The sequence below is a fragment of the Gossypium hirsutum genome, chromosome A04, assembly GCF_007990345.1.
Source record: "Gossypium hirsutum isolate 1008001.06 chromosome A04, Gossypium_hirsutum_v2.1, whole genome shotgun sequence".
Classification (NCBI taxonomy): domain Eukaryota; kingdom Viridiplantae; phylum Streptophyta; class Magnoliopsida; order Malvales; family Malvaceae; genus Gossypium; species Gossypium hirsutum.
The window spans coordinates 79,338,809-79,364,902 of NC_053427.1; the positions used below are offsets into that span (position 1 = coordinate 79,338,809).

Genomic DNA, 26,094 nt, shown 5'->3' on the forward strand with positions numbered 1-26,094 from the left:
CACATATTCCACTATATCTTTCTTCATACCTGGCCACCAATACAATTCTCATAAATTATGATACATTTTCGTTCCTCCAAGATGTAATGCAAAAGAACTGTCATGTACTTCTCGAAGTATTAACTCTTTCAACTCTGAAGTAATTGGAATACAAAGTCGATTCTGATATCTCAAACAATCATGCTCATCAATGCTAAAATTCTCTGTTGTACCGTTCTGTACCGTCTCCTTCTTCTTCATTAACTTTTCATCTTCTAACTTTGTTGTTTTGATTTGATCAAACATTACTGGTTTTACTCTCAATTCAGCTAAAATACTTCCATCATCAACAATACTGAGCTGTGAAAACATTGCTCTCAACTCAGTTGCAGCTTTCCTACTTAATGCCCCCGCTACCACATTAGCTTTACCCGGATGATAGTCAATAACACAATCATAATCTTTTAAAAGTTATATCCACCGGCGCTGTCTCAAATTCAATTCTTTCTGTGACAGAAGATACTGGATCATTGTAGATGTAGCATTTCTCACCATATAGATAATGTCTCCAAATCTTTAGAGCAAAAATCACCGCTGCTAATTCCAGGTCATGAGTCGGATAATTACGTTCATGGGGTTTCAATTGTCGTGAAGCATAAGCAATTACCTTTCCGTTTTGCATCAGTACACACCCGAGACCATTTAAAGAAGCATCACTGTATACAACGAAATCTTTTCCCGACTCTGGCAAAGTCAATACTGGTGCCTCTGTCAACATTTGCTTCAACTTTTCAAAACTTTTTTGACACTGCTCACTCCAAACAAACGGAACATTCTTTTGCAGTAACTTTGTCATCAGTAAAGCTATTTTTGAAAATCCATTCACAAACCTTCAATAATATTCGGCCAAACCAAGGAAACTACGTACCTCTGACACATTTCTAGGAACTTTCCACTAAAGTATGGCTTCAATTTCTTTGGATCTACTCTTATCCCATCTGCTGATACTACATGACCAAGGAATACAACCTCCGTTAACCAAAATTCACACTTACTCAATTTCCCATATAATTGTTTCTCTCGCAATATTTGCAAAACAATTCGGAGATGCTGCTCATGCTCAGTTTCAGATTTCGAATATACCAAGATGTCATCAATAAAAACCACTACGAACTGATCCAAATATGGTTGAAAAATCTGATTCATAATATCCATAAAAGCAGCCGGAGTATTTGTTAACCCAAATGGCATCACCAAAAATTCATAATGTCCATACCGTATACGGAATGCTGTCTTCGGTACATCACTCTACTTTACCTTCAGCTAATAATATCCCGATCTTAAATTAATTTTTGAAAATACAGAAGCTCCCTTTAATTGATCAAATAAATCATCAATGCGAGGTAACGGGTATTTATTCTTAACAGTCACCTTGTTAACTGTCAGTAATCAATACATAACTGTATTGAACCATCTTTCTTTTTAACAAATAATACTGGAGCTCCCCACGGTGACGTACTAGGTCTCGGTCCAATAAGTCTTGTAGTTGTACCTTCAACTCCTTCAACTCAGTAGGTGACATTCGATATGGAGGTATTGACACTAGATCTATACCCGGGTATACTTCAATCGCAAATTCAACTTCACGATCAGGAGGTAATCTAGGCAATTCTTCAGGAAACACATCAGGAAATTCACATACAGTCCAAATTTTACCGCACTGACTCTCCACTAAATCAGAGTTAATAACATATGCTAAGAAAGCAGCACATCCTTGGTAAAGAAGTTTACTAGCTTTAACTGTAGAAATGATTCGAGCTGAACTACTAGTCCTTATACCATTTACTTTAATCCGTTTTCCATCTTCATTTTGAACAGTAAATTTCTTTTTATAACAGTCCAAAATTACTCCATTTTCTGACAACCAGTCCATACCTAGTATAATGTCAAAATCACCGAATGGCATAATCAGTAGATCAACAGAAAAGATTCTATCTTGAATCATTAACGGACATCTTCGACGTATTTGATTTACTAACACAGTTTGCCCCAATGGACTAGACACTTCTATCGTTATTCTAGACAATTCAGATTTTAAATTTCCCATCTCAACTAGTTTTGTATTAATATAGGAATGCGACGATCCTGGATCTATTAAAGCATATACGGGTTCTGAATGTAATAAGAATATACCTATCACTACATCATGAGCATCCCCCTCGTCTCGAGTTCTTACAACATATGCTCGGGCTAGAGCTCTTACTTCAGATTGTTGGGTAGCATTTTCACTAGTTCTTCTAGTACCTCCTCTAGTAACTAGACCACTTCGGCCAGATCCTAGACCTCTAGAAGGAGATTCAGATCTTTGTGATACCATTGGTGCTGCCTTACCAATCTTCGGGCAATTCTTAACAAAATGATCAGTGAATCCACATCGGAAACAACCCTCAGTTAACCTTTTACATTCTTCTCTATGTCTGTTTCGACAATACTCACATTCTGGAATTTCAGTATTCTGAGTTGGGCTTCTAATACTACCAGTAGATATAATAGTTTGTCTCTTTCGACTTCTGTCTCCTCTTTCTGATCTTGAACTATATCTTCCACCACCGCGAGATTCCCTCGATTGTTTAAATTGCTGATTTGAACTAGAAGTTCCACGACGTTTTTCAGCTGAACGAACAGTTCCAGACTTTTTACTCTTCCCCAGTACTTGTTCAATCATTTTAGCTCTTTCTACTAGATCTGCAAACTCTGTAATCCGTAGAGGCATCAATTGCAGTTGAAATTCATCTCGCAGTCCTCCTAGAAATCGCTTGCATCTGTCAGCTTCAGTCGGTACAAATTTAATGGCATATCTGCTCAGTCTCAGAAATTCCTGTTCATAATCCACTACAGACATATCTCTCTGTTTTAGCATCAAAAACTCCTATTTCCGGTCTTCCATATATGTCTCTTCTAAATACTTCTTCTGAAATTCTCGTTGAAAGAATTCCCAGTTTACCTGTTCTTCTGGTATATTCTGAATCACTGATTCCCACCATATATAAGCCTCCTCTTGTAACAGAGAAACAACACATACCAAACTTTCCTGGGGCGTGCATTCTAATTGCTTCAAAATTCTCTTGGTAGCCTCTAACCAATTTTCAGCTGTTGTTGAATCAGTTCCCTTTGATCCCAAAAATTCTGTAGCTCCATACTTTCGCAGTTCCTTAATAGGGGCTCTTCGGGTAGCAGGGGTAGAAGTAATAGCAGGCATACTTCCTACCGCTCTTTGAAGAGCTTCGAAAATTATTCTAAATACTTCTGTATTATCTCTTACAGTATTCGGTAGTTGGTTACCTACCGGGTTTACACTTGGGCTAGCAGATTCAGATTCATTTACATCATATGATTCATCTCTACTGTACATTTCTTGATCAGTACCCTCGATACTTTCGTCAGACATCTTTTATTCACTATAAAACAGAATTAATTTATCAGTATATAAATCAGCATCCAATTCCGACTCAAAGTTAACATAATAATGGCATGTACCTCTAGACTCTATTTCATGCTCAACTTAATTCTAGAATTGGCTAAACCCGGTTAGCTCTGATACCACTAAATGTAACACCCTCTAACCCAAAACCATTACCGGAATAGGGCTACGAGGTATTACTGGACTTATACACTAACGTTTATACAAAACCGAGTCGTAAACTTTACATTCCAAAATAATATTCAACAAATTTCATCATAAAGTCCCTAATATGGGCCTACGGGGCCCAATATATATTTTAGAAGTGATCTGGGACTAAACCGACAACTTTGGAAATTTTTCCTTGAAGATAGGGGCACACACCCGTGTGGCCTAGAACATGCCCGTGTGGCCTGGAACATGCCCGTATGACCTGCCCGTGGGGTTCAACATGGACGTGGGGCTAGGCCATGGGCAGATTTATTTATATTTTGACTTATTCACGCGGCTTGGGCACACGCCCATGTGACTTGGCCGTGTGAAAACATGATTTTTTACCATTTCTAAGTTATTTTCACATGCTATACACATCTATTTCATGCCCAAACATATACTAATAGTTCTTAAGTCAAATATCATTCATTATGATATTCAAACTTAGCACATATTCATTCATCCCCTTAAATACCTCTTAAGAATTATGTACCACATTAACATACTAATCAAACTCATGTAAGTTTAACTTTCAAAATATGCATATTTCATACCATACTTCAATAACTTTCATGTTTATACACTATCATATACAAAATAACACCTTAATAACCTAGGTACATGCCATTTTATCAAAAGAAAAATATTCACCGCTTTGAGTCCGGGATTGGCTTGGATGCTGAGTCCTTAGCTTTCTTTCATACCTAGCCTGCGCACGGAAACAAACCGTACGCTGAGTATGCACTCAGTGGTATTTCTATAAACTAATACTTAAAACAATAATAAGCTATGTATATACATTGTAACATAACTTTTTACTTCATAATCTTATTAGCTTCATCATTTACCTTTAACTTATAACTCTTAAATGTATTTAAGCAATTCTATTTATACTTTTCATATCATTCAATATCTTTCAATACTTGTATAATCGTCACAGTCACATAATCAATAGCAGTCAGTCTTTGTCTTTAGTACTTTCAATTACCCCTATTAACATAACTTGGACCTGAACAGATACGCGGATCCAAATCCAACCCACACACCAGGGATATTGTAAGATCTCGAATTAGGGCCTAATCAGAATAGTGGTTTCGTGACCATAAATCCGAGATAGAAATAATTATTTTATAATTATTTTGAGGTTTATGATATGATTGCATGATTGTGTGAAAATTTCATGATGAAATTCTACGCCTAAAGTGCTTAAATTGAAAGTAGGGACTAAATCGAATAAGTTGCAAAACTTGCATTCTAGAAGTTTTTAGTATGAAATTGTTTTGGAATATTAATGAGGAGGTCTTAAATAGCAATTTGACCAATTTTAAGTTCATGGACAAAATTAGGACATGGAAGGAATTTTTGGAAAGTTTAGTAGTAAGGGTATTTTGGTCATTTAGTTATTAAAATGAATTAAAAACAAAATTAAAAGCCAATTTTTGTCCATCTTCTTCATTAGGCCGAAATTTCAAGGGTTCTCCATATCTAGGGTTTGTTTCAAGCTTCCAAGCTCCATAGTAAGTGATTCCAAGCCCCGTTTTTAATGATTTTTACGTTTTTGAGATCCCGGTAACTCGATAAAGCTTATGTTAGCAATAATTTAACCTAGGGTTTATATTTGGAAAAATACCCATAGGTGAAATTTGTGTATTTTGATGTTTTATGATAGAATATGAAGTTTTAAATTATGTTAGACAACTTGTACTACTCGATTTTAAGCAAAACGAGTAAAATGGCTTAATCGGTAAAAATACCTAATAGTCACAAGTACATGTTAGAGTGAGAATTTGATGTTGCCATAGAAGAGAAAAGTGATCAGCATGTTGTAAAACATAAGAATAAGGAATAAATTTTAATCCCGAGCCTAGGGGCAAAAATGTAAATATGCAAAAGTTTAGGGGTAAAATTGTAATTTTGACAAAATTTGAGTTAAGAATTAATTTGATAATGTGAGTATTAAATAAGCTAAATGTGTTATTTTAGATCAAGAAAGACGTGAAATCGACCTCAATCGAGGAAAAGAAAAGATTGTGGACTAAATTGCAAAATCTTTGTATTTTGGTACCAAGGTAAGTTCATGTGTAAATAATGTAGCATAATGGTTATTTTTAAGTTATTGATGTTAATTATATGTTATGCTGAATTTTATTATGAAATGTATGCTTTGTGGTTAATTTCAAATAATATGTAAATTATGTGAACTACTTGTTAAATATAATTGTTACCGAGTATTGATTTCGGCATTCTACGGAAGACGGCAAGGATAAGTGTTCGAGGAAAAAGCCCGTTTGAACCTTAGGAATAGATTAGGATACAAGTGACATGTCACTAGGATGGTTGAGCATCCGAACTCGTTGAGTTGAGTCCGAGTTCACTTATGGATGCGAATGTCCGAACTCGTTGAGTTGAGTCCGAGTTCGTGAGATGTAACTAGGCACCCGAACTCGTTGAGTTGAGTCCGAGTTCACTTATGGATGCGAAAGCCCGAGCTCGTTGAGTTGAGTCCGAGTTCGCTTATGGGCGGGTTACATGATTGCTTGATTGCATATATGGCACTTATGTGCAAGTTATCCATGTATCCGAATTATATCCTGATGTGTTCAACGGGTAAAGTTCTACTCAAATGGAGGAATATTCGAGATGTAAAGAGACGTATTGGTAAGTGATGTGAAATGGATATTTTGGACAGGTATGTATTTAACCCTCGGGTTGAGTATTGATACAACCACGATAAGGTAATAAGATGATGAAAAATGATTAAAAATGTGATATGTGTTTTAGTGATACATGCTAATGTTGATTGGTATGACTGTTTGTTATGTTACTTATTATTTGCATATGAACTTACTAAGCATTTATGCTTACTCCCTCCTTCTTACTCATTGTAGTTTTGGACAAGCCAGCTCAGGAGTCGGGATAGGTTGAAGGCTCAGTCACACTATCCGGAAGACTTTTGGTAATGGCTTGTAAATTTAAGTATGGCATGTATAGCAATATACTTTTTTTGTGTAAATGATCTTATGGTATGGTGATGGAATGGTTGAGGAAATGCTTGATAATGATAAATTATGAAAATATTTAGTTTAGATTATATTTGATGTTAAAGAAAATTATTAAGATACTTAGTGCATAAAAACTCATAAAAGGGATGAAATTTGCCATAAACAGAATACTGCAGCAACACTGATGCGAGTTTAAAAATTTACTAAAAATCATAGAAATTGAACTTGGTGATGGACTACATATCAAATTTAAGCTTATTATGTCTAGTTTCACATGAAACAAATGAAACAGGTAAAGGAATTATATGTTACAAGATATTTGAATTTTAGTGAAACAGGGTCATAGCAGTTTCTGAATCCCCTGTTCCAACTTTAGAAATTCACCATAAATTGTAAAGATATAATTAGGTAGTGTATTTTATATTCTCAGAATCCTTATTGAGTCTAGTTTCAGTAGAAATAAACCTCATAGTCATATGGATTTTTTACAGAGAGAAATGTGGTTCATAGTAAACAGAGGTCAGACCAGTCAAGTCCTGAAACAGGGGTAACTTTAACTAATAAACTGTACTAATTGGCCCAACCAAAAATTCTAGAAACAAATTAGTAGATAGGTATATGAGTTTAGATTTAGGGAAAATTTACGGATCTTGATTTCGAGTTTCGTAACTCGAGATATGATTTTTCTTGTGACTGTGATGCAGGTAGCTTAAAAGCTGTGAATGTAGAAATAAATAATCCAAAGTTCTAAATATGTTAAATTAAGCTTAGTAACACCTCATACTCGACTCCGGCGACGGTCTCGGGCGTGGGGCGTTACAGATATAATACAGTGTTTCATCAGCTGAAGCCGGAATACACCATAAGGGTAACAGTATCAGTCATGGTACACATAGTACCTTTTCGGAACAGATCCGAAACAGTCACAGTCATAGTTAGGTACAGAGTACCTTTTCGGAACAAATCCGGAACAGTCACAGTCTAGCGACAGATAAAGTGTCTCATCGACACAGAGTCGGAATATCCCTAACTTCACTGATCCTATGGCATGCCAACTATATCCGAATAGCCCGACATTGTTAATAGGGTTTTCAGTCAACTTCCAATTTTCAAATTTCCATTCTTAATTTAATTTTACTTCATTTCAATATTTTCCATAATAATTCACATGTAATTCAATTACAATACAATAGTAGTAACGGTTTTTATCATATTATTCATATACATTCTAACTATAAAAAAAAATAACAATTACATTGTATTAAAACATTAAGTATAGTTTATAAAAATACAAACCGAATTTCTCGAATTTACTCGATATCCTCGTTCACTTTCTCCTTTCCCTTTTTCGATGATGTTTCCTGTGCTACGTTGGCTACATAAAATTTAACATTTAAAATTATCAATATATATTATTTAACAACACATTCTTTAATTTCCATGTAACTTTTACTAAAATTCCAATTTAGTCCTTCCACCGTAACCATTATTTTTCTTCAAAATAAACCCTATATTTTCATTCAATTATCATTTTAAGCTATCCCAACTCTTAAATTTTAGCATGAAACACTAATTATAACATATTCTCAATTCAATCCCTATTATTGCAAGACCTATATTTTCTTTCACAATCTAATCATTCTCCCACTTCTAACTTGAATTTCCATCAAATTAACACTTAATTCTTCCATTTATTCAACCTAATGAACATCTAAAAATTCAATAACTTTCTAAATTCCAACATAACTCAAGTATTATTCTTTCCTAGGATTCCATAGACATCAAAATTACAAGAAAAATGATAAAATTGACTTACCAATCAAGCTTGGAACTCCAAAACCCTAAATTTTCCTTTTCTTTTTCTTTCCCTTTTTCTTTCTTTCTTTCTTTTATTTCTGTCTTTTATTTTATTTAATTACTTTATTATACTATATTATTATAATATACTTTAATCATTATTATTATTTTCTTATAATATAAGTAAATGCACATGTTTATTACATGTGTACCATTTATATTTTTACACATTTTATTTATTTTTACCATACATTTGTCACCTTATGGCCTAATTGCTAATTTAATCGCTTGAATTTTCTCTATTCTACAATTAAACTTTTACACTATATTCAATCTAGTCCTTTCACTAAATTAACCTTAATTCAAGCTAATTCACTTAACCAAAGTCTAATTAACTACACTACTAGCTTCGTAAATATTTCTAATAAATATTTACGAATTTATTTTGCGGAACTTATAACCCAAAAATTCAATTTTCCGATGACCTTAAAATTTGGGTCGTTACAATATACATATGCTAGAGAAAGGTTCTAGGGGATTTTTTATGGATTTTAAATGTTACTCCCTGATCCTTTTTTAGAACCGATTGCATTTCTTCTTCCTTGAATTGGAAATTGTGATTCTTGGTTTGATCAGGATTTATTCCATCTTTGGGTAAGTATTATAACTTTGCATGTTAAATTCGAAAGGAGTAAGTCGGTAAAGAATGTATAAACAGTAAGATCTAAGTAAAAAGATTTACATGATGGTTGTCAATGCTTGAGATGATGGTAAATTGTATATGAATAGTATTTTTATGTTCTCTAAACAGTGGTTGTTGTTGTTTCATGATGGATATTTAGGTTTGGAGCTTCAAGCTGTTGTAGTTGAGTCTCCATCCTGACTATTCTATATGAATTGTTCAAATCAGAAGTATATATATATATAATACATGCACATAATTGGGATGATGTTGTCTACAGAAAATGGGAAGGGTATGGGTATAGTAAAAATGAGAGATGTGTTGTAATAATATGTATAAGTTCTGTTAAAAGAATGGTGTTTGATAAGCATGCAAGTAATGTCTGGTATACGAGGTATATGAGTTAGTAAGAAGGTGATTATCTAGGTAATGTTTCATTGTGAAGCCTCTAGTAGGGCAATTTTATTGCTAACCAGACTAGTATGTCACGAATTGAACACGAGTGTAAGACTATGTGGTAGAGGCCCATGGCAGCTTGGTATGATTTGGAAATATTCATGGTGTAGCTTTTAGTGAGATGAAGACTAGATTGGCAGAACACGATACATGAATGTATGTAAAACCATGTGGTTAAAACCCATGACATGATATGATATGTTTTTATGTATGTTCATAGTGTAGCCTTCGGTAATGTGTAAATCGAAATGGTAGATCATGATACATGAAATTCTGTGAAGTCCGTTGGGACAGTAAAAACGAGATTTCTGTATGATACCTTTATGGCGTATTTTGTTTGGCTATTGTGGAGTGATCTATCATGTATGTCTAGTAAGATATGAATATCAGTTTTTATGGTAAATTGTGGACTAATTCTGTTAGTTTTGTAAAATATATGGCTAAGATAAGGAATTAATATACTTAAGGTTAAGAGTTAAATAAAATTTCTAATATAGTTGAATAAGTCTTAGGGGTTTTTGTGAAAAGAGATGTGTATTTGCATGTTAAGAAGGGTATTCGCCATGATGATCTATAAATATTGAAAATTAGTGTATTTTTAGTTATGAGAGACTTAAGAAATTATTAATATGAGCTCATCCGTGTTATGTAAGGGTTGAATCCAAGTTATGTAGAATCCACTATATATGAGTTGTATTGTATCTTCTACTAAAATTATTCTAAATTTGAGTCAGTGTTATCTTAGGTTTATGGGGTTCTAAAAAAAATTGATGTGGAATTCATCTAAATGGTCTATGTAGCACATTACTAGTATGGGTTTGTGTAGTATTGAGCCAAGATATGTTTTGAGTGTGAGTTTGATAGTATCTATTCCTGTGAAAATATTTGCCAAACGTATACATATCTGCCCATTATGAATGCCTGTGAATAACTGTTTGAGATAAATTAGAGGTGTGCATGGGTCGGGCCTGGCCCGGGCCTAGCAAACGGGCTTAAATTTTTAGTTGGGCCTGACCCGAACCTAGCTCGGCCAGGCCCATGTACACCTATAAGATAAATGTACGTGTTAAGGTAAGATTAGTTTAAGGTGGGCTCTGTGGGTATGTTCTGTAGAGAAGTACATATGTAATAAAGAGATTTGTGAAATGTTTGGAACAATATCCAGTTAGTTAGATAAGGAAGATATGGGTATGATAAGAGTATGGTAGTTGGAGGGTAAGGGTATGCTAGAACTGTAGCGGTATCCGCCCAAAATAAATAGTTTAGAAGAATGGTTGGCGCACAGAAGTTTCTATAAAAATAAAAAGTATCCACCGGGGTAATTCTGTGTTAAAGCTCACTAAGTTCTCTTGAACTTATTTATGTTATGTTTATGTTTTACGTTTCAATGTTAAGAGATTGCGCTTGGAGGGACGATGCCGGGACTACGTCAATGATGTGGCTGAGTGAAATATTATGCATACAATGGAAATCTAACGTAGGTTTAGAATATGCCTTAAGTGTCTATTATTAGTAAAACTTGTATAATGTAATGATCTATATGACGTCTGATGTAATAAGTTATTTTAAAAGTTTCCCTTGTTTTTTTAGATTTTAAGTTTTTTTGATAAAAATGTTAAATAAAATATTCAAAGGAATGAGAAATTGTAATCTATTTTATTAAATTGTTAAGTATTGAGTGTTGTAACGCTCGAAATTTGGACTCGGTGAATTGGGTCGAGCTGAGGGCATAACAACTATAGTGGTGCTTGGTAGAGTTTCAATAAAAGGTTAGAGTGCTTGTTTCCTCTTGAAAATAGAGCTAATTTATATAAAGTGTAAGGTTAATGTAGGCCCCTTATGACAGGTGCCCTATTTTGTGCAGTTGGTAATAAAAATTTTATGAAGTGCTAACAATATGGTCATGGAATGCCCTACTTAAATGTGACCCAGCTATACTTTGTAGAGATTGTGGTAAAGTTATAAAAGACTTTATTAGACATAACATATGAAGTTACGAGTAGACTTTGATGAGATAAGATGACAGTTTACGTGGCAAATGTAAAATTATTTCCCATTAGATGAGCCCTTCTATAGGTGAACCCTTCCTTAACTTAAGTGATTGACTCGATTGACTCATCGAGATACTATATATAAGAAAATTAGGTATAACAATTTTTAAAACCTTTAAAAAAGTTATTTACCCCAAGCTTTATTCACCCAGCAGAATGAGATGTCATTGACTTATACATAGTTATTATATAATTAATGAGAATGTGTTAAATATTAATCATTTAATTTTTCATTTAAAAATGGAATTATTAGTCAATTGTATGAAATTGGTTTTGTGGGATTAAATATTGGCTTGTCCAGCTCTCACTCTTAATAACGCTTGACCTAACTTGCGTCATACTGTAATCTCCTTTTGGGATTATTCTTTTCTAAATAAATTAAGCACAAATATAGTAAAAAAAAATATAAAATCTTTGAAAAGAGAAAATGGCGATTACACCCTTGACGATTGTCACTTTGGTGAAACCGTGATGAAGTGCTTCCGTCCGTTTCAGACACTAGGTGGATGCTTACGTGGAGGTTGTGATAAGCCAGACTCTGTCCTTAAAACGCTCTCACGTGCTTTTCACACTTGTCAAACAATTGCCTTAGCCATCCTTTTCGACGAGAAGATTTGCCGAGTGCCGTCCTTTCGTTTATTCACTCACAAATTCCATCGTGTAATAATAACACAAATGCCATTATATCATATAAAATAAATGCTATTAGTTTTTAAGAAATTTATTTATTTTTCTTATACTATACTATGATAGGAAAGGTTTTATGGATTTATTTTATCCTAATAATAATATTTAGCTTTTTTATATTTTAATTTATGGAAATTGGTATCTAATAATGACAAAAAAAGGAGAATATAATAGTACTTGTTGTACTAAAATTTAATTTATTTAAGTAGCAGGATTTTTTTTATCTAAATAAATTAGGAACTCAGAATATTTTAGTATTTGTATTTGGAATTATTTTTATCCCACGCCTGCCATCATGCATCTATTCTCTAATTATCAACCTATTTTAATATCTAATACATTCTAATTTTATGTGCTAATTACACATCATTAGAATAGAATTTTAAAATCACTAATAATGCATTAAATATTACTTTTATGACTAAAAAAATGCCATATTAGTTAATTATTTTGCTAATATAAAATTTCTACATTATTCACTATTGTAGTAATATTTAGAAACAAATACTATGGTAGTTTTTTCTTTTTCATTAGGTTTCCACTAAATTTGAAATTGAAGTGAGTTTCACTCACAATACTTTCTTAAACTATTTTTCATTCCAACTCGAGATCTTACTTAAAAACTATCTAATTTTTTATCTCTTGATAAAAAGTTTTAATATTTTAATATTTTTATTTTGAAAGTAAAAAATGGTTAAAATATACCTTAAATCTCTTAATTATTCCTAAATTTAAAATCTAATCACTACTTTTCGATTTTAAAAATTCCCATCAAATTATTAATATTATTGTATTACATTCACTGATCTAATATTTTAAAATAAATCTTGTCAAGAGTAGTAATTAAAACTTTTGTTAAAAACTCATTTGATACGGATTCAAATAATGTTATTATCGTCTCTTACTCTAATATTGTATAAAAAATATTTTATATAAAAATATTTAATACCTTAGAATAAAAAATAATATTATAATAAACCCGAATTTATAATAAAACAAGAAATTACCTTTTTAGAATGGAAACTAAAATTTGAGAAAATAAAATTCAAAATCCAGTCACCTATTTTAAGGGTAGAAAAATTCTCTTCTTCATCTACCGCATTGATTAAAACACATTCTTCTGGCTAACAAAGAGGGAGAAAGAGAAGGAAAAATAAAGGGGCAAAATTACAAAAATATATATAAAAGAAGAAAGTTTCACATTCTTCTTTACTCCCCACAAACACAAAACATTAAAGCAAAGGAAGAAAAAAAAGAAAAAAGAAAAAGAAAGAAAAGGCTATGAAATGAAATCTCCAAATTGTATGAACAGGCAAAAGATCTAGTAGAGCTTTTGGAAATCTGAATCGGAAACCACGTCGAAGTTCTCTTTAATGGCGACCCCATTCTCGAGCTTAGAACCCGGAGGAGGAGGAGGAGGAGGTATAGCAATAATGGCAGGTCCTCTGAATCCAATCGATCCATCCACTCCTTCCAAATCTTGCTTGAAAAACTCCGCCTCTAAATCTCCCATTCTTATCTTCCAATTTTTTCACAAGGCCATCAAGGCTGAGCTCGACGCCCTCCACCGAGCTGCCATGGCTTTTGCCACCAACCACCACGACTCTGATCTTACTTCTTTGTTGGAGAGATGCCATTTCCTTCGTACTATATATAAGCACCATTGCCACGCCGAAGATGAGGTTCATGCGTTGTCGTTTTCCTTCTTGTTCTCCTTTATCTCTTTTTTTTCTTCCTTGTTTTTTAAACATTAGTTTTGGCTTTATTTTGCCCCTTCCTTTGAATCCCTTTACTTTTTTTAGAAAATTCTAAATCCCATACTCAGAATTAGCTTTCCCGAATTGTTAGTAAATTCATAAATTTGTGATGCTTTTGTCATGTTTTAAGGGTTATTGTTTGAGGAAGGATAGAACTTGATTGAATTTGATTCTAGAAACTTGAATTTATCACTATATTTAGATATGGGGTAATCTCTGTAAAACTCGCTGTCGTAGCCTTATACTTAGATGGCTCAAAAGACTTGTGAAAACCCCTGTGAAAGAGATTGCCTTGTTGTAACTTAAAAGTAATATTGTAATTAAAATAAACATAGTCTCTCCAAGGGTTTTTTTTAATCCTTCCTTTTTCCTATGAGATTCTTGTTGGCTGCATCATCACCTTAGATTTGTCTGATATTTGTGACTGATTACTGAATTCAAAACTACCTTATGTGTAGGTTATCTTTCCGGCTCTTGATATACGCGTGAAGAATGTGGCTCCAACATACTCACTTGAACATGAAGGTGAAAGTGTCCTTTTTGATCAGTTGTTTGCATTGCTGACTTCAGATATGCAGAATGAAGAAAGCTATAGGAGAGAATTAGCCTCTTGCACTGGGGCCCTTCAGACATCAATTACTCAGCATATGTCCAAGGAAGAGGAACAGGTTGGTTAGATATTTGAGGCAAATGCTGCAAATCAAAAATTAAACCAGAAGCCAGATGAAAAATTTATTTTCTAAAATATTGGTTGTTTCGTTCTTGATGTGTTATAGCAATTCTCCTACCTTATTTTGGAGGTGGATGAGGTTGTTGATATACATTGCTGAGATGTTTACTTGATTGATCACTTGTCATGATGCATTCCATTTCAAATTTAGAATAAGGAGTTAAATCTTCTAACTTAAAGTTATCTTTTAGTTTCACATGCTTGCTTTGGAATTGACAGGTGTTTCCCTTGCTTATTGAGAAGTTTACATTTGAAGAGCAGGCGTCATTGGTATGGCAATTTCTTTGCAGCATACCTGTTAATATGATGGCGGAGTTTCTTCCATGGCTTTCCTCCTCTATATCACCTGATGAACATCGAGACATGCGCAAGTGCTTGAGCAAGATAATTCCAAGAGAGAAACTTCTTCATCAGGTGACAGGGCTTCTAGGTTATATAGGATATTGTTATTAGTTATCCAAAACTCACAAGTTCCTTCTAGAATCAAATCTCACATTTTTAGTTCTGTTGTGAAGGTTATTTTCACCTGGATGGAAGGTGTCAAGACAGCTGAGAAATGTAAAAATTGCAAAGGCGAGGCTCGATGTGAAGCTTTTGGAGCTAGTGTCTTACCAAGTCAAACTGAAAGTGGTTACTGTGCATGTGAATCTTCGAAAAGTTGTAAAAGGAAATATATGGAGCTAAGTTCTAGACCTAAGGATTCTACTCTGTCCAGTCCTATAGATGAAATTATGCTTTGGCATAATGCTATCAAACGAGAATTGAGTGATATAGCCAAGGCTGCTAAGAAAATACAAATTTCTGGTGATTTTTCTGATTTATCTGGCTTCAATGAGAGGCTGCAGTTCATAGCTGAAGTATGCATCTTTCACAGGTGTGGATTTTCTCTGTGTTTTCCCTTTTAATAGTAATCTTTGTTGATTAGGGTTGTTTTTACTTCATAGTTAACAAACACTTCCTATCTTTCATGTTATATTGAAGCTAGAGTTTATTGTATGCAGCAAAAGACTTCAATTTTATGATCTGGTGTGATACAGAAAAAAATAAAATTGATGCATGAAATGTATTAGGACAACTTATGATCTACCTTTATGACTGGTTACATACCTGTTATGAAATTAACTTTTCTTCTCTCTTGCTGCAGTATTGCTGAGGATAGAGTTATATTCCCTGCTGTAGATGCAGAACTATCTTTTACTCAGGAGCATGCGGAAGAAGAAATTCAATTTAACAAGCTTCGGCGCCTTATCGAAAATATTCAAAGTGCGGGAGCTGACTCAACTTCTGCTGAATTCTATGCAAATTTGTGCTCACAGGCTGATCAAATAATGGATAGTATACAGAAGCATTTCCATAGTGAAGAAGCACAGGCAAGTATTTTATTGCTTTAATTGATGAGTGTCTGTCTGCTTTTTATAATTACATTACATGTTTCTGTATTTCTTGACATTTGTATAACGTTTGTACCAAATTATCAAGTTTACCGGAATGTATCACTTGAAACCATGTTTCTCATCTCTTTTTGCCCCTAGTGCTCTCCTTATGGTATGCTGGACTGCTTTTGTAGGTACTTCCACTTGCTCGGAAGCACTTTAGCCCCCAAAGACAGAGAGAACTTCTTTATCAGAGCTTGTGTGTGATGCCCTTGAAATTAATTGAGTGCGTCTTACCATGGTTGGTAGGATCATTAAGTGAAGAAGAAGCTAGGTCTTTCCTTCAAAATATGAATTTGGCAGGTTTGACTTTTATTGACCGAGTGCTTTAAGTTATTTTTTCCCCTCTTTTTGTCTGTTTTTAACTCTCAGATTATATGGTCAGCGCCACCATCCAACTCTGCATTGGTTACACTATTTTCTGGTTGGGTGTGCAAAGGTCACTCTGCAGATATTTGTCTTTCTTCTGGTGCAATTGGTGCCTGTCCTGCAAGAATACTTACTAGAACCCAGAAGGATATTGACCAACCATTCTGTGCATGCACCTCTGTCTGTTCCACTGAGGAAAGGGCAGATGATAATAGAAGGCCGGTAAAGCGTGGAAATATAATTTTATCAGAAGAAACGGATTCTTTTCAGTTGACAGGAACAATAAATAACCATAAATTATCATGCAGTGATCAGTCTTGTTGTGTCCCAGCTTTAGGAGTGAATAGCAGTAAGCTGGGCATGAGTTCTCTGGCTGCAGCAAAATCTTTGCGGTCATTATCTTTTACTCCATCTGCCCCCTCGCTTAACTCCAGTCTTTTTAACTGGGAAACAGATATTAGCTCCAGCGATGTCGGAAGCTTACGGCCTATTGATAATATATTCAAATTTCATAAAGCCATCCGTAAAGATCTGGAATATTTGGATATTGAATCTGGAAAGCTAAATGATTGCAATGAGACTTTTCTTAGGCAGTTCACTGGCAGATTTCGGTTGTTGTGGGGTTTATATAGAGCTCACAGTAATGCTGAAGATGATATAGTATTTCCAGCACTAGAATCTAAGGAGACTCTTCATAATGTTAGCCACTCTTATACTCTGGATCACAAGCAGGAGGAGAGACTTTTTGAAGATATTTCATCTGCACTTTCCGAGCTTACGCAGCTTTGTGAATACTTGAACGATAGCAATATGAATCGTAACTTGAATGAAATTAACTCAGATTCTTCTGAACAAAATGATACAATGCAGAAGTACATTCAGAAAGCCACAGAGCTGCAGGGCATGTGTAAATCCATTAGAGTAACACTGGATCAACATGTGTTCCGAGAAGAACTTGAGCTCTGGCCGTTGTTTGACAGGCATTTTTCTGTGGAGGAGCAGGACAAGATTGTTGGTCGAATTATTGGTACTACAGGTGCAGAGGTGCTCCAGTCAATGTTGCCATGGGTAACTTCTGCTCTTACTCAAGAGGAGCAGAACAAAATGATGGACACATGGAAACAGGCAACTAAGAACACAATGTTCAGTGAGTGGCTTAATGAGTGGTGGGAAGGAAATGATGTATCTTCACCCACATCAACATCTGGAAGTTGTATTTCACTTGGTTTGTTTAACTCTAGTGCCCATGCTTTATATTATTTTATTTATGTCTTTTGGTCTGGTTTGGTTGTTGGGTTACTGAATTCAAACTGTTAGTTCTTCAAATTTCTAGATATCTGAATTTAAGGATTTTAAGATATAATCTCTTCCTAATGAAATTGAAAATTTCTCTTTTAAGGCACTGATGTACATGAGAGTCTCGACCAGAGTGATCTCAATTTTAAGCCTGGGTGGAAGGATATCTTTCGTATGAATCAGAATGAGCTTGAAGCTGAGATCAGAAAAGTTTCTCGGGATTCAACCCTTGATCCAAGGAGAAAAGCTTATCTTATTCAAAATCTTATGACCAGGTTCAATCTGCCCATAATACAATCTTATGAGCCCTAAGAGTGTGTGTGTATCATTGCTTCATTCTAATCAATTTGTTGGTTATGCCAGTCGCTGGATAGCTGCACAGCAGAAGTCTCCTCAAACCTCAGCAATTGAATGTTCAAATGATGAAGACTTATATGGATGCTCTCCATCTTTTAGAGATCTAGAGAAACAGGAATTTGGATGTGAACATTACAAAAGAAATTGTAAACTCCGTGCTGCTTGCTGTGGAAAACTATATACCTGTAGGTTTTGCCATGATAAAGTCAGTGACCATTCAATGGATAGGTAATATTATCATTCTTACTTTCTTGGTCTAGGACCAACTTCTATAAACTTGATTCTTTCTTTGTTAAATTGCAGGAAGGCTACAACTGATATGATGTGCATGAGCTGCCTGAAAATCCAGCCTGTTGGACCAGTTTGCACGACACCTTCATGTGGCGAGCTCTCAATGGCAAAGTACTACTGCAACATCTGCAAATTTTTTGATGATGAAAGGTGCTACCCATTTCTTTAGATTTTTTTTTTCTGAGTTTCTTAATGCATCTAAAGAGCATTTCAATACTATTATGAAGAATATTATAAATGTTGAGTAAATTTGAAAGTTGTTAATGAGTCTTTTCTGTCTCATCATCTGGAGCACTAAAGAAACCTCTCAAAACAATGGAGAACGCTTGTACCTGATTTGCTCCATTCCCAGCTTGGTTTATTCGGTAGAATTTCTAAGTCTGTCTTGGTCCCATTGGTTGTAGAAAGACTGAGTTATTTTTAGAAAGCAGTTTTTGTGAGAACTCTGAACAGGTTCTTATCAGTCTGGAAACTTTTGATAGTTTTGTAACAAAAGCTGTTGTTTGCTGTTGCTGTTCTATAAGTATTCATCTTGTATGTCTCTTCCATTTATTTCAGGAATGTCTATCACTGCCCATTTTGCAATTTATGTCGTGTTGGAAAGGGACTTGGTGATGATTTCTTTCATTGTATGGTGTGTAATTGCTGTCTGGCCAAGAAGTTGGTTGACCACAAGTGTCGAGAAAAAGGTCTAGAAATAAACTGTCCTATATGCTGTGATTTTTTATTCACATCAAGTGAAAGCGTAAGAGCACTTCCATGTGGTCATTTCATGCATTCAGCATGTTTTCAGGTCTATTCAGTATTCCTTACTTTATCGTTTCCAGCTATTTTACTCTCATTCAACCAACGTTTTCTTTCTGGCCAAAAAAAAAAAACCAACGTTTTCTTTGATGTAGTGAGAACTATATTGTAGCGTGCTTAATAATAAATTCTGCACTTTGTTTTGTCAGGCATATGCATGCAGTCATTACATCTGCCCAATTTGTAGCAAATCGATGGGAGATATGGCGGTAAGAAAATTATTTTTAAAAGCATATTACTGTTTTAAGTTATGATTACATATAAAATTGTTTTAGCACTTGTAGAAAATTGATGGGAGATATGGCGGTAAGAAAATTCTTTTAAAGGCATACTACTGTTTTAAGTTATGACTACATGCAAGATTGTTTTAGGGGATAGGCAGGTTGATTTTTCTCAGGTTTAGGCATTTTTATTTTCATGCGTAACTTATATGATTATCATCAAAGTAACCTTCATTTATACTGTTTTCGTTGTCTCTTCAAATTCCAATAAAATTTTATTCTAAGTGATGGATTATCCAAATAATATATTTAGAAATGCTATAATTTAAGTTGATTTTGAGAATAATTTCATTCAAAATTCTCAACAAAACACACCTTTTGAAACTCGTTGATAAAAGTTATATTTAAACTGAAAAATTTACCGCCTTTATGGATATTGTTAACACTCATGTCATTGCTATCATGAAGTTGAGGGATCAGGGATGTCATTTAATACTTCTTTTCACTTGATCCCTTTACATTGTTGTAGCTTCTCTTGTGGGTTGGAATCTACTAGTTGAAAACTAAACATGACACAAAGGAATTGTATTGACGTGTAGATGAGAGGTTAGATTTGTTTAGGCTTTGTTTGGTTCATATAGCATGTTGGAGAAGTTAGGAAAAGAAAATGGGGGAGCATGGATGTCCTTAGTTTTGTTTGGATTTTATAGTTGAATATATAACGTTTGTTAAGGTGAACCATATGAGTTTATGGCCTATAATATGTGTGGGAAATACTTATCTTTAATTTGGTGCAATTGTATGCATAAAACTTCCATTTTCTAGGCCAAACATAATATATGTGGTTAAGGTGAACAATGAGTTTTCGTAGGCTTAATATGTATATACTATGTTTGGATTTTCTAGTTAAATATATTATGTTTATTTTTCGAATATGAGTTAAAATTTTATATATAAAAAATAATTACTTTATACTTCATTGCTGATGACATAATATTTTAAAATAACTTGGTAAAAACATTTATGGTTGTGTAAGTATTATCAAAATCAAATAATGGTAAATGTGTCAAATATCAAATAAAATATGTTTTTTTTAGCAATTCTTTAGATGCTATGTAATGGAAATGCATTGCTAATGTATCTATTTATATTGCTAAATATTAGTTTTAATTGATACATAATTGTAACACTAATTAAATGGTAATTAATACAAGATAATAAGTGTATATGAATTTAAAGTTAAGTGATAATAGCTAAAACACTAATAATAAAAACATTATTAATAATATTTATTAATTATTTATCATTGGAAATAAACGTAAAACCTATTTATTAGTTTTATATTCCAGATTGTAATAGAAACATTATTGATAGAAATAATTATAATTAGGTTTTATAGATTGAAAAAGTATGAGAAATATAGCTAGTACAAAAAACTTATTTTTAATTGATCTTTTTTTATCTTAATTTCTCAAATAGATATGAATTTTTCTATTTGCTGAGTTAGGCAGTGAACTAACTTAATTAAGTGCAATTAGTATTTATAAAAATATAGAATTTATTGTAAAATATATTTTATTTTGAACTTTGACATATAAATTAAGAATAAATAAATAGATTTATGCAATATGTATACTATTAGATTACCAATATATTGATATTATTTTTTATATAAATCTTACTCATTTAATTTCTATTAAGTATAAAAAATTAATTTTAACATGATTTAATTGTTATCATATTTAAAATAAAATCATATTTATAGATAAAAATTATATTTATTCAATTAAAATATTTAATTATAAAAAATATTTCCATTATTTTAAATTTATGCAATTATATTTAAAGATTTTAGAAATTTTAAGTTTTTATTAATTAATAATATATGATGTTATTTTTTAAGTAGAACTATTAAAAAATCCCTTCAAAAAGAATTTTTAAAAAATATGAATTAATTAATTTCACATCAATTTACTATTATGTTAATTAGTAGGTAATTAATATTATTTTTGTTGTTATGACAATAATTATCAATATACTAATAAATTATTTAATGTCAATTGAGTAATATAATGAATGATAAAAAGTATTTTCATCAGTTCAAAAGTTTTCTAAACTTATGATTTTATATATTAATAGCTTTTAAGGTTACATGTGTTGCATGTGATTTTTCTTATTTAATATTTAATTAGTTTTTTAAATATTATATTTTTAGTTGCAATAATTAGAGTAAAATAATATTTCTTATTTGAGTTATTGAATGTAATTAAAATATATTAATTTATCAATTTAAATATTATAATATAAAATTTTCAAATAATAATTAAAGTATTTTTAACATATTTAACCTACAATATAGTTTTAAAGTATTTTTACTTTATGTAAGTGATAATTAAGATGCTTAGAATTCTAATTAAGTAATAAATCTATTTTAAAATTAGTAGAACTCTTTTTAACTAATAATTGTAATTTAAGTTCTAATTATTTTTAAATGTGTAATTATCATAACTTTTATTAAATTATAATTGTTTTTAAATTTATAATTATCACAACTTCTATTTTATTCAAAATTTAAAACTAGTAATTCTAAATTAAATATTATAATTATTTTTAAATGTGAATTTAGTAATATAATGAAAAATAAAAGGGTACTTTGTCAGTTTAGAAGTTTTTCTAACCTCGTGCTTTTATATATATTAGATTATAGATATTTCCTCGCTTTTAATAAAAATCCATTTAGAAGAATAAAAAATTAAAAAAAAATTGAAAAATGATTGTTCTTTAATCCATGTAAGTATTTGAGGTCTATTTTAGTTTTATGTGTACAGTTATTCTAAATCAAAGTTTTCATATCATATTGTACATTGAATTAAAGTCCATAGGCAGCAGTTTTAGGATTTATATATTTAAACATAATCATCTTAAGTGCCCAACACATACTAAATGGTTGGTAGCTGGTTGATGGCTTGTTTCATTCATCACCCAGCTTTGCTTTTCATATATTGTTATCCTGACAGAACATGTGCCAAGAAGCTTCTACATAGAGTAATTAGCTACCTGAGACATTCCACTTATTCTCAAGCTTTTCTACTACCCCTTTTCAGGTTTACTTTGGCATGCTTGATGCCCTTTTGGCTTCTGAGCAGCTTCCTGAAGAATACAGGAACCGGTGTCAGGTAAACCATCCGTAACCTTTTATGTGTTTTCAAGTTCTTCTCTTTTAGGAATACCAACACACATGTGTTGTTTAACCAGGACATACTGTGCAATGACTGTGATAAGAAGGGAACTGCAGCATTTCACTGGCTGTATCATAAGTGTGGTTATTGTGGTTCATACAATACCAGGGTAATCAAGGTTGAATCTGCAAATACCATCTGCTCAACCTCAAATGTCTGAGGTATCTTCTGTCATGTTATTTTAGGTATGCAAACACCTCAGAGCGTCCCCTTACGTGTAAGGCTGATAGTCTAAATCCAATTTTATCTATTTTCGTCCCAATAGATGGAAGAAATTAGCCCTTTTTTTTTTCCTTTTTCTTTTTTGGATGTATGTTCATTGTTGTTGAAAGGCAGAGAAACTTTTACTTTGCCTATTGTGCATATTGTTTATATTGCTACCTTGTAAGGGCAGAGAGGTTTTTGGTCGAAAAAGAAAAGTAGGGGAATTCTTCTGTAAGAAAACGAAAGGGCTATGTTGTTTTCACACTTGCAAATTGCAATCCCGAAATTTCTTTACTTAATCGACTATTATATGCAGAGTGATAAGAATTTTGTTGTTTACTGGCTGCACTGACCAACTAATCTTTGTTTCCCTCCTAAAGACCCTAGACTCAAGACATTTCAAAGCCCTTTTTTCATATATTTAAAGAACACTGTTCTGATATCCATGTCTGAATACCGTAAATACTTTTGAAGAAGGAAAAAGCATAGGGTAAGGCTAAGTTATTTAGATAGTAGTTTGGTTGTTATATCGAGAAGAAGTAGATATTATGCTATTTGGCAATTAAAAGAATGCGATTGGAGTGAGAAACTTGGTAGAGTTGCAGCCACCTGGAGAGATGCAAACAGCCCTTGGCCCCTATTTTGGAACTCTTCTATTGCAGAGGAAATTCAGGAGCCAACGCTTTCCACTCTATATCGCCGTTCCCAAACAATATTTGTTGAAACCTTCGTGCTATTGTGTATCCATTAAACTTCTAAAAACATTTCTTCATTGACAAAGCTGGTGCAGTTCATCATTGCAACTGTAGTTAAGTTTGTAGTCAACGGACGGAGACGGGGAGAGTGGTTATTAGGAGAAGCAGAGTCAGGGATTTTAAGGTTGCGCTTGAAACAATGGTGAATTCGATATTGGTGATCATCGCATATGATTTGGTCTATGGGACCCGAGTCAAAAGTGCATTTGTTGGGATGTATTGATTTGGGATTGTATTATTAGGTTCAAATTTGGAGATGTATTATTCCAAGGAACTGTGACAGAAGACATAAATACATTAGAGAAAAATCTCTTACAAATGGTAAAATAGAGATAAATATATTAAAAAAAACAATCTCTTGCCTGCCGACGTTTATGTTCTATCGTTTCCTTAGGAGTGGACTTCCCCGCTAATTAGATTTGTCATTTTCTTGTAATTGATTTGTCTTTCTACTTAACTAGTGTCACGAGTTAGCTTAACACCAATATGATTATAATATTATTGAAATATTTTTACTTTAAAAGATAATTAGTATTATTATAGGGGTATTTTTACTTGAATGATTGAGTTTTAACTCAATTGACATGAGTATTGTTGTCAATATAACAGGACGTGGGTTCGAGCAACTGAAGTATATTATTCTCCTATTTATAACTTGAAGAGAGATTATGGGTAGTTCTAATTATTTTCTTAAAAGAAACATATATGATTTAGATTTATAATAAGATTATTAAAAAAATAATTAAAAAATATTATTTGAGAACCAAATACAAAATCAACAAATTGATATAAAAAGTCTTTACCACTTCACTAATAGTCATTTGTTGATATAGTTTTATGATTATATTTTTTAATTTAAAATATTTTGGTGACGTGAGTGAAATAAAAATAATTTTCAGTAAAATCAAATCATAACCGGCAAGAATCTTCTCAAAGTTATCTTTTTCTTTTTCTAACAAATTGTCGAATTCCCAAAGAAAACTATTTGCTACGTAATATTTATACTAATGTTCTTGCATTAAGGATTAAAATAATAAATAATGATATAAAATCTCCATAGGTAATAACTTAAGTAGGGTAAAATATTTTATAGGGTATGGTAAAATATTAAAAAAAAAGATTTTTTTAAAGAAAAAAGAAATACATGTCAAATTTTAAGGCTGCTTGGAATAGTCACTCTTTCGAAAAAAAAAATTAGAAATTTCATCACAATCGTATGTACATAGAGACTACATTTTTAAAACATAGATGTTATTTTTTTTAAATACAATAAATAATAAAACGTATGATCTGAAACTAATTAATAATAACACACGAAGTATATATGATATTAAAATGACAAAAATAGATTAAATGTGAGTAAAATAAATTTAAACACGTAAATATATCATGTTAATAATACTAAATATATTATAATTGTTTATCATGATGTTGTCACCAATCTTGAGATGGAGTCGAGTTGATTTATGACTTCAACTCAATTAACTGTACATTATTTATATATACAAATGTTGGATGTAATAAAGTGTAATAATAAAATAAAAATGTATAAAAAATATTAAAATAAAAATGTAGTTGAGTGGTAAATTTAAAGTTTTAGTGCAATTAACATGGTTTCAAATCTCACCACATGTAATTCTCCTTTTTGACTTTTTTAAAATAAAAAAAAGTAGCCTAGAATATCATAATTTATTTTAATTATGGAAGGATATTTTCGTAATTTTTTAACCAAATTGATGCATGGTTGACTCATGACACTAATTCAGTTAAGTGATTAAATAATAGTAAGTAAAGATATACAATTTGATGGAATACAATATGAATAATAAAATTAAAATGTAAAAAAATTAAAATATAAATTTGGTTGAGTGGTAAATTGAAGGTTTAACCAATGTAAGGTGTAACACTCCTAACCCACATTCGTCGCCAGAATAAGGTTTCGAACATTACTGAAGCTTATCGATCAAACAGACATAAATTACAAACATTTCTTATCATATTATATTCAGGTTAAAAACCAATTAAACTTATACATACTGTCCCTTATTTGAACCCTCGAGACCCAAAATACGTGTTAGAAATAAATCGGGACTAATTTGGAAACTTAGAAATTTTTTTTCAAAAAATATTAAAAAATTTTCAAAGCTGTAGGATTCATACGGCCATGTGGTCAGGCCGTGTGACTCACACGATCAGGAGACACGCTCGTGTCTTAGATCATGCCTGCATTTGAAATAGGGACACACGGCCGTATCCCAGCTCCTGTCTGTACCCGTGTAACTCTCTAACTTGGGTCACACAGCTGAGCCAC

The 26,094-nt window shown here is 32.5% G+C and overlaps 1 protein-coding gene across 2 annotated transcripts; it reads left to right on the top strand.

Moving 5' to 3' along the window:
• The first annotated feature begins 13,399 nt into the window (after positions 1–13,399).
• LOC107943845 (zinc finger protein BRUTUS) lies at positions 13,400–23,322 on the top strand. Of its 2 annotated transcripts, none has more exons than XR_005925715.1 (14): positions 13,400–14,009; positions 14,543–14,752; positions 15,034–15,228; positions 15,330–15,688; positions 15,959–16,184; positions 16,382–16,550; positions 16,633–17,841; positions 18,016–18,187; positions 18,276–18,497; positions 18,573–18,710; positions 18,861–18,925; positions 19,119–19,353; positions 19,514–19,573; positions 22,690–22,765. XR_005925715.1 is itself a non-coding variant. In XM_041111442.1 (14 exons), the coding sequence occupies exons 1-14, from the start codon at positions 13,701–13,703 to the stop codon at positions 22,982–22,984; spliced, it is 3,720 nt and encodes a 1,239-aa protein (XP_040967376.1). In that variant the 5' UTR covers positions 13,400–13,700; the 3' UTR covers positions 22,985–23,322. The 2 variants fall into 2 exon arrangements, 1 of the variants encoding a protein (XP_040967376.1); XM_041111442.1 differs by lacking the exon at positions 18,861–18,925 and adding an exon at positions 22,841–23,322 and having other exon boundaries at positions 22,690–22,761.
• The last annotated feature ends 2,772 nt before the right edge of the window (positions 23,323–26,094 follow it).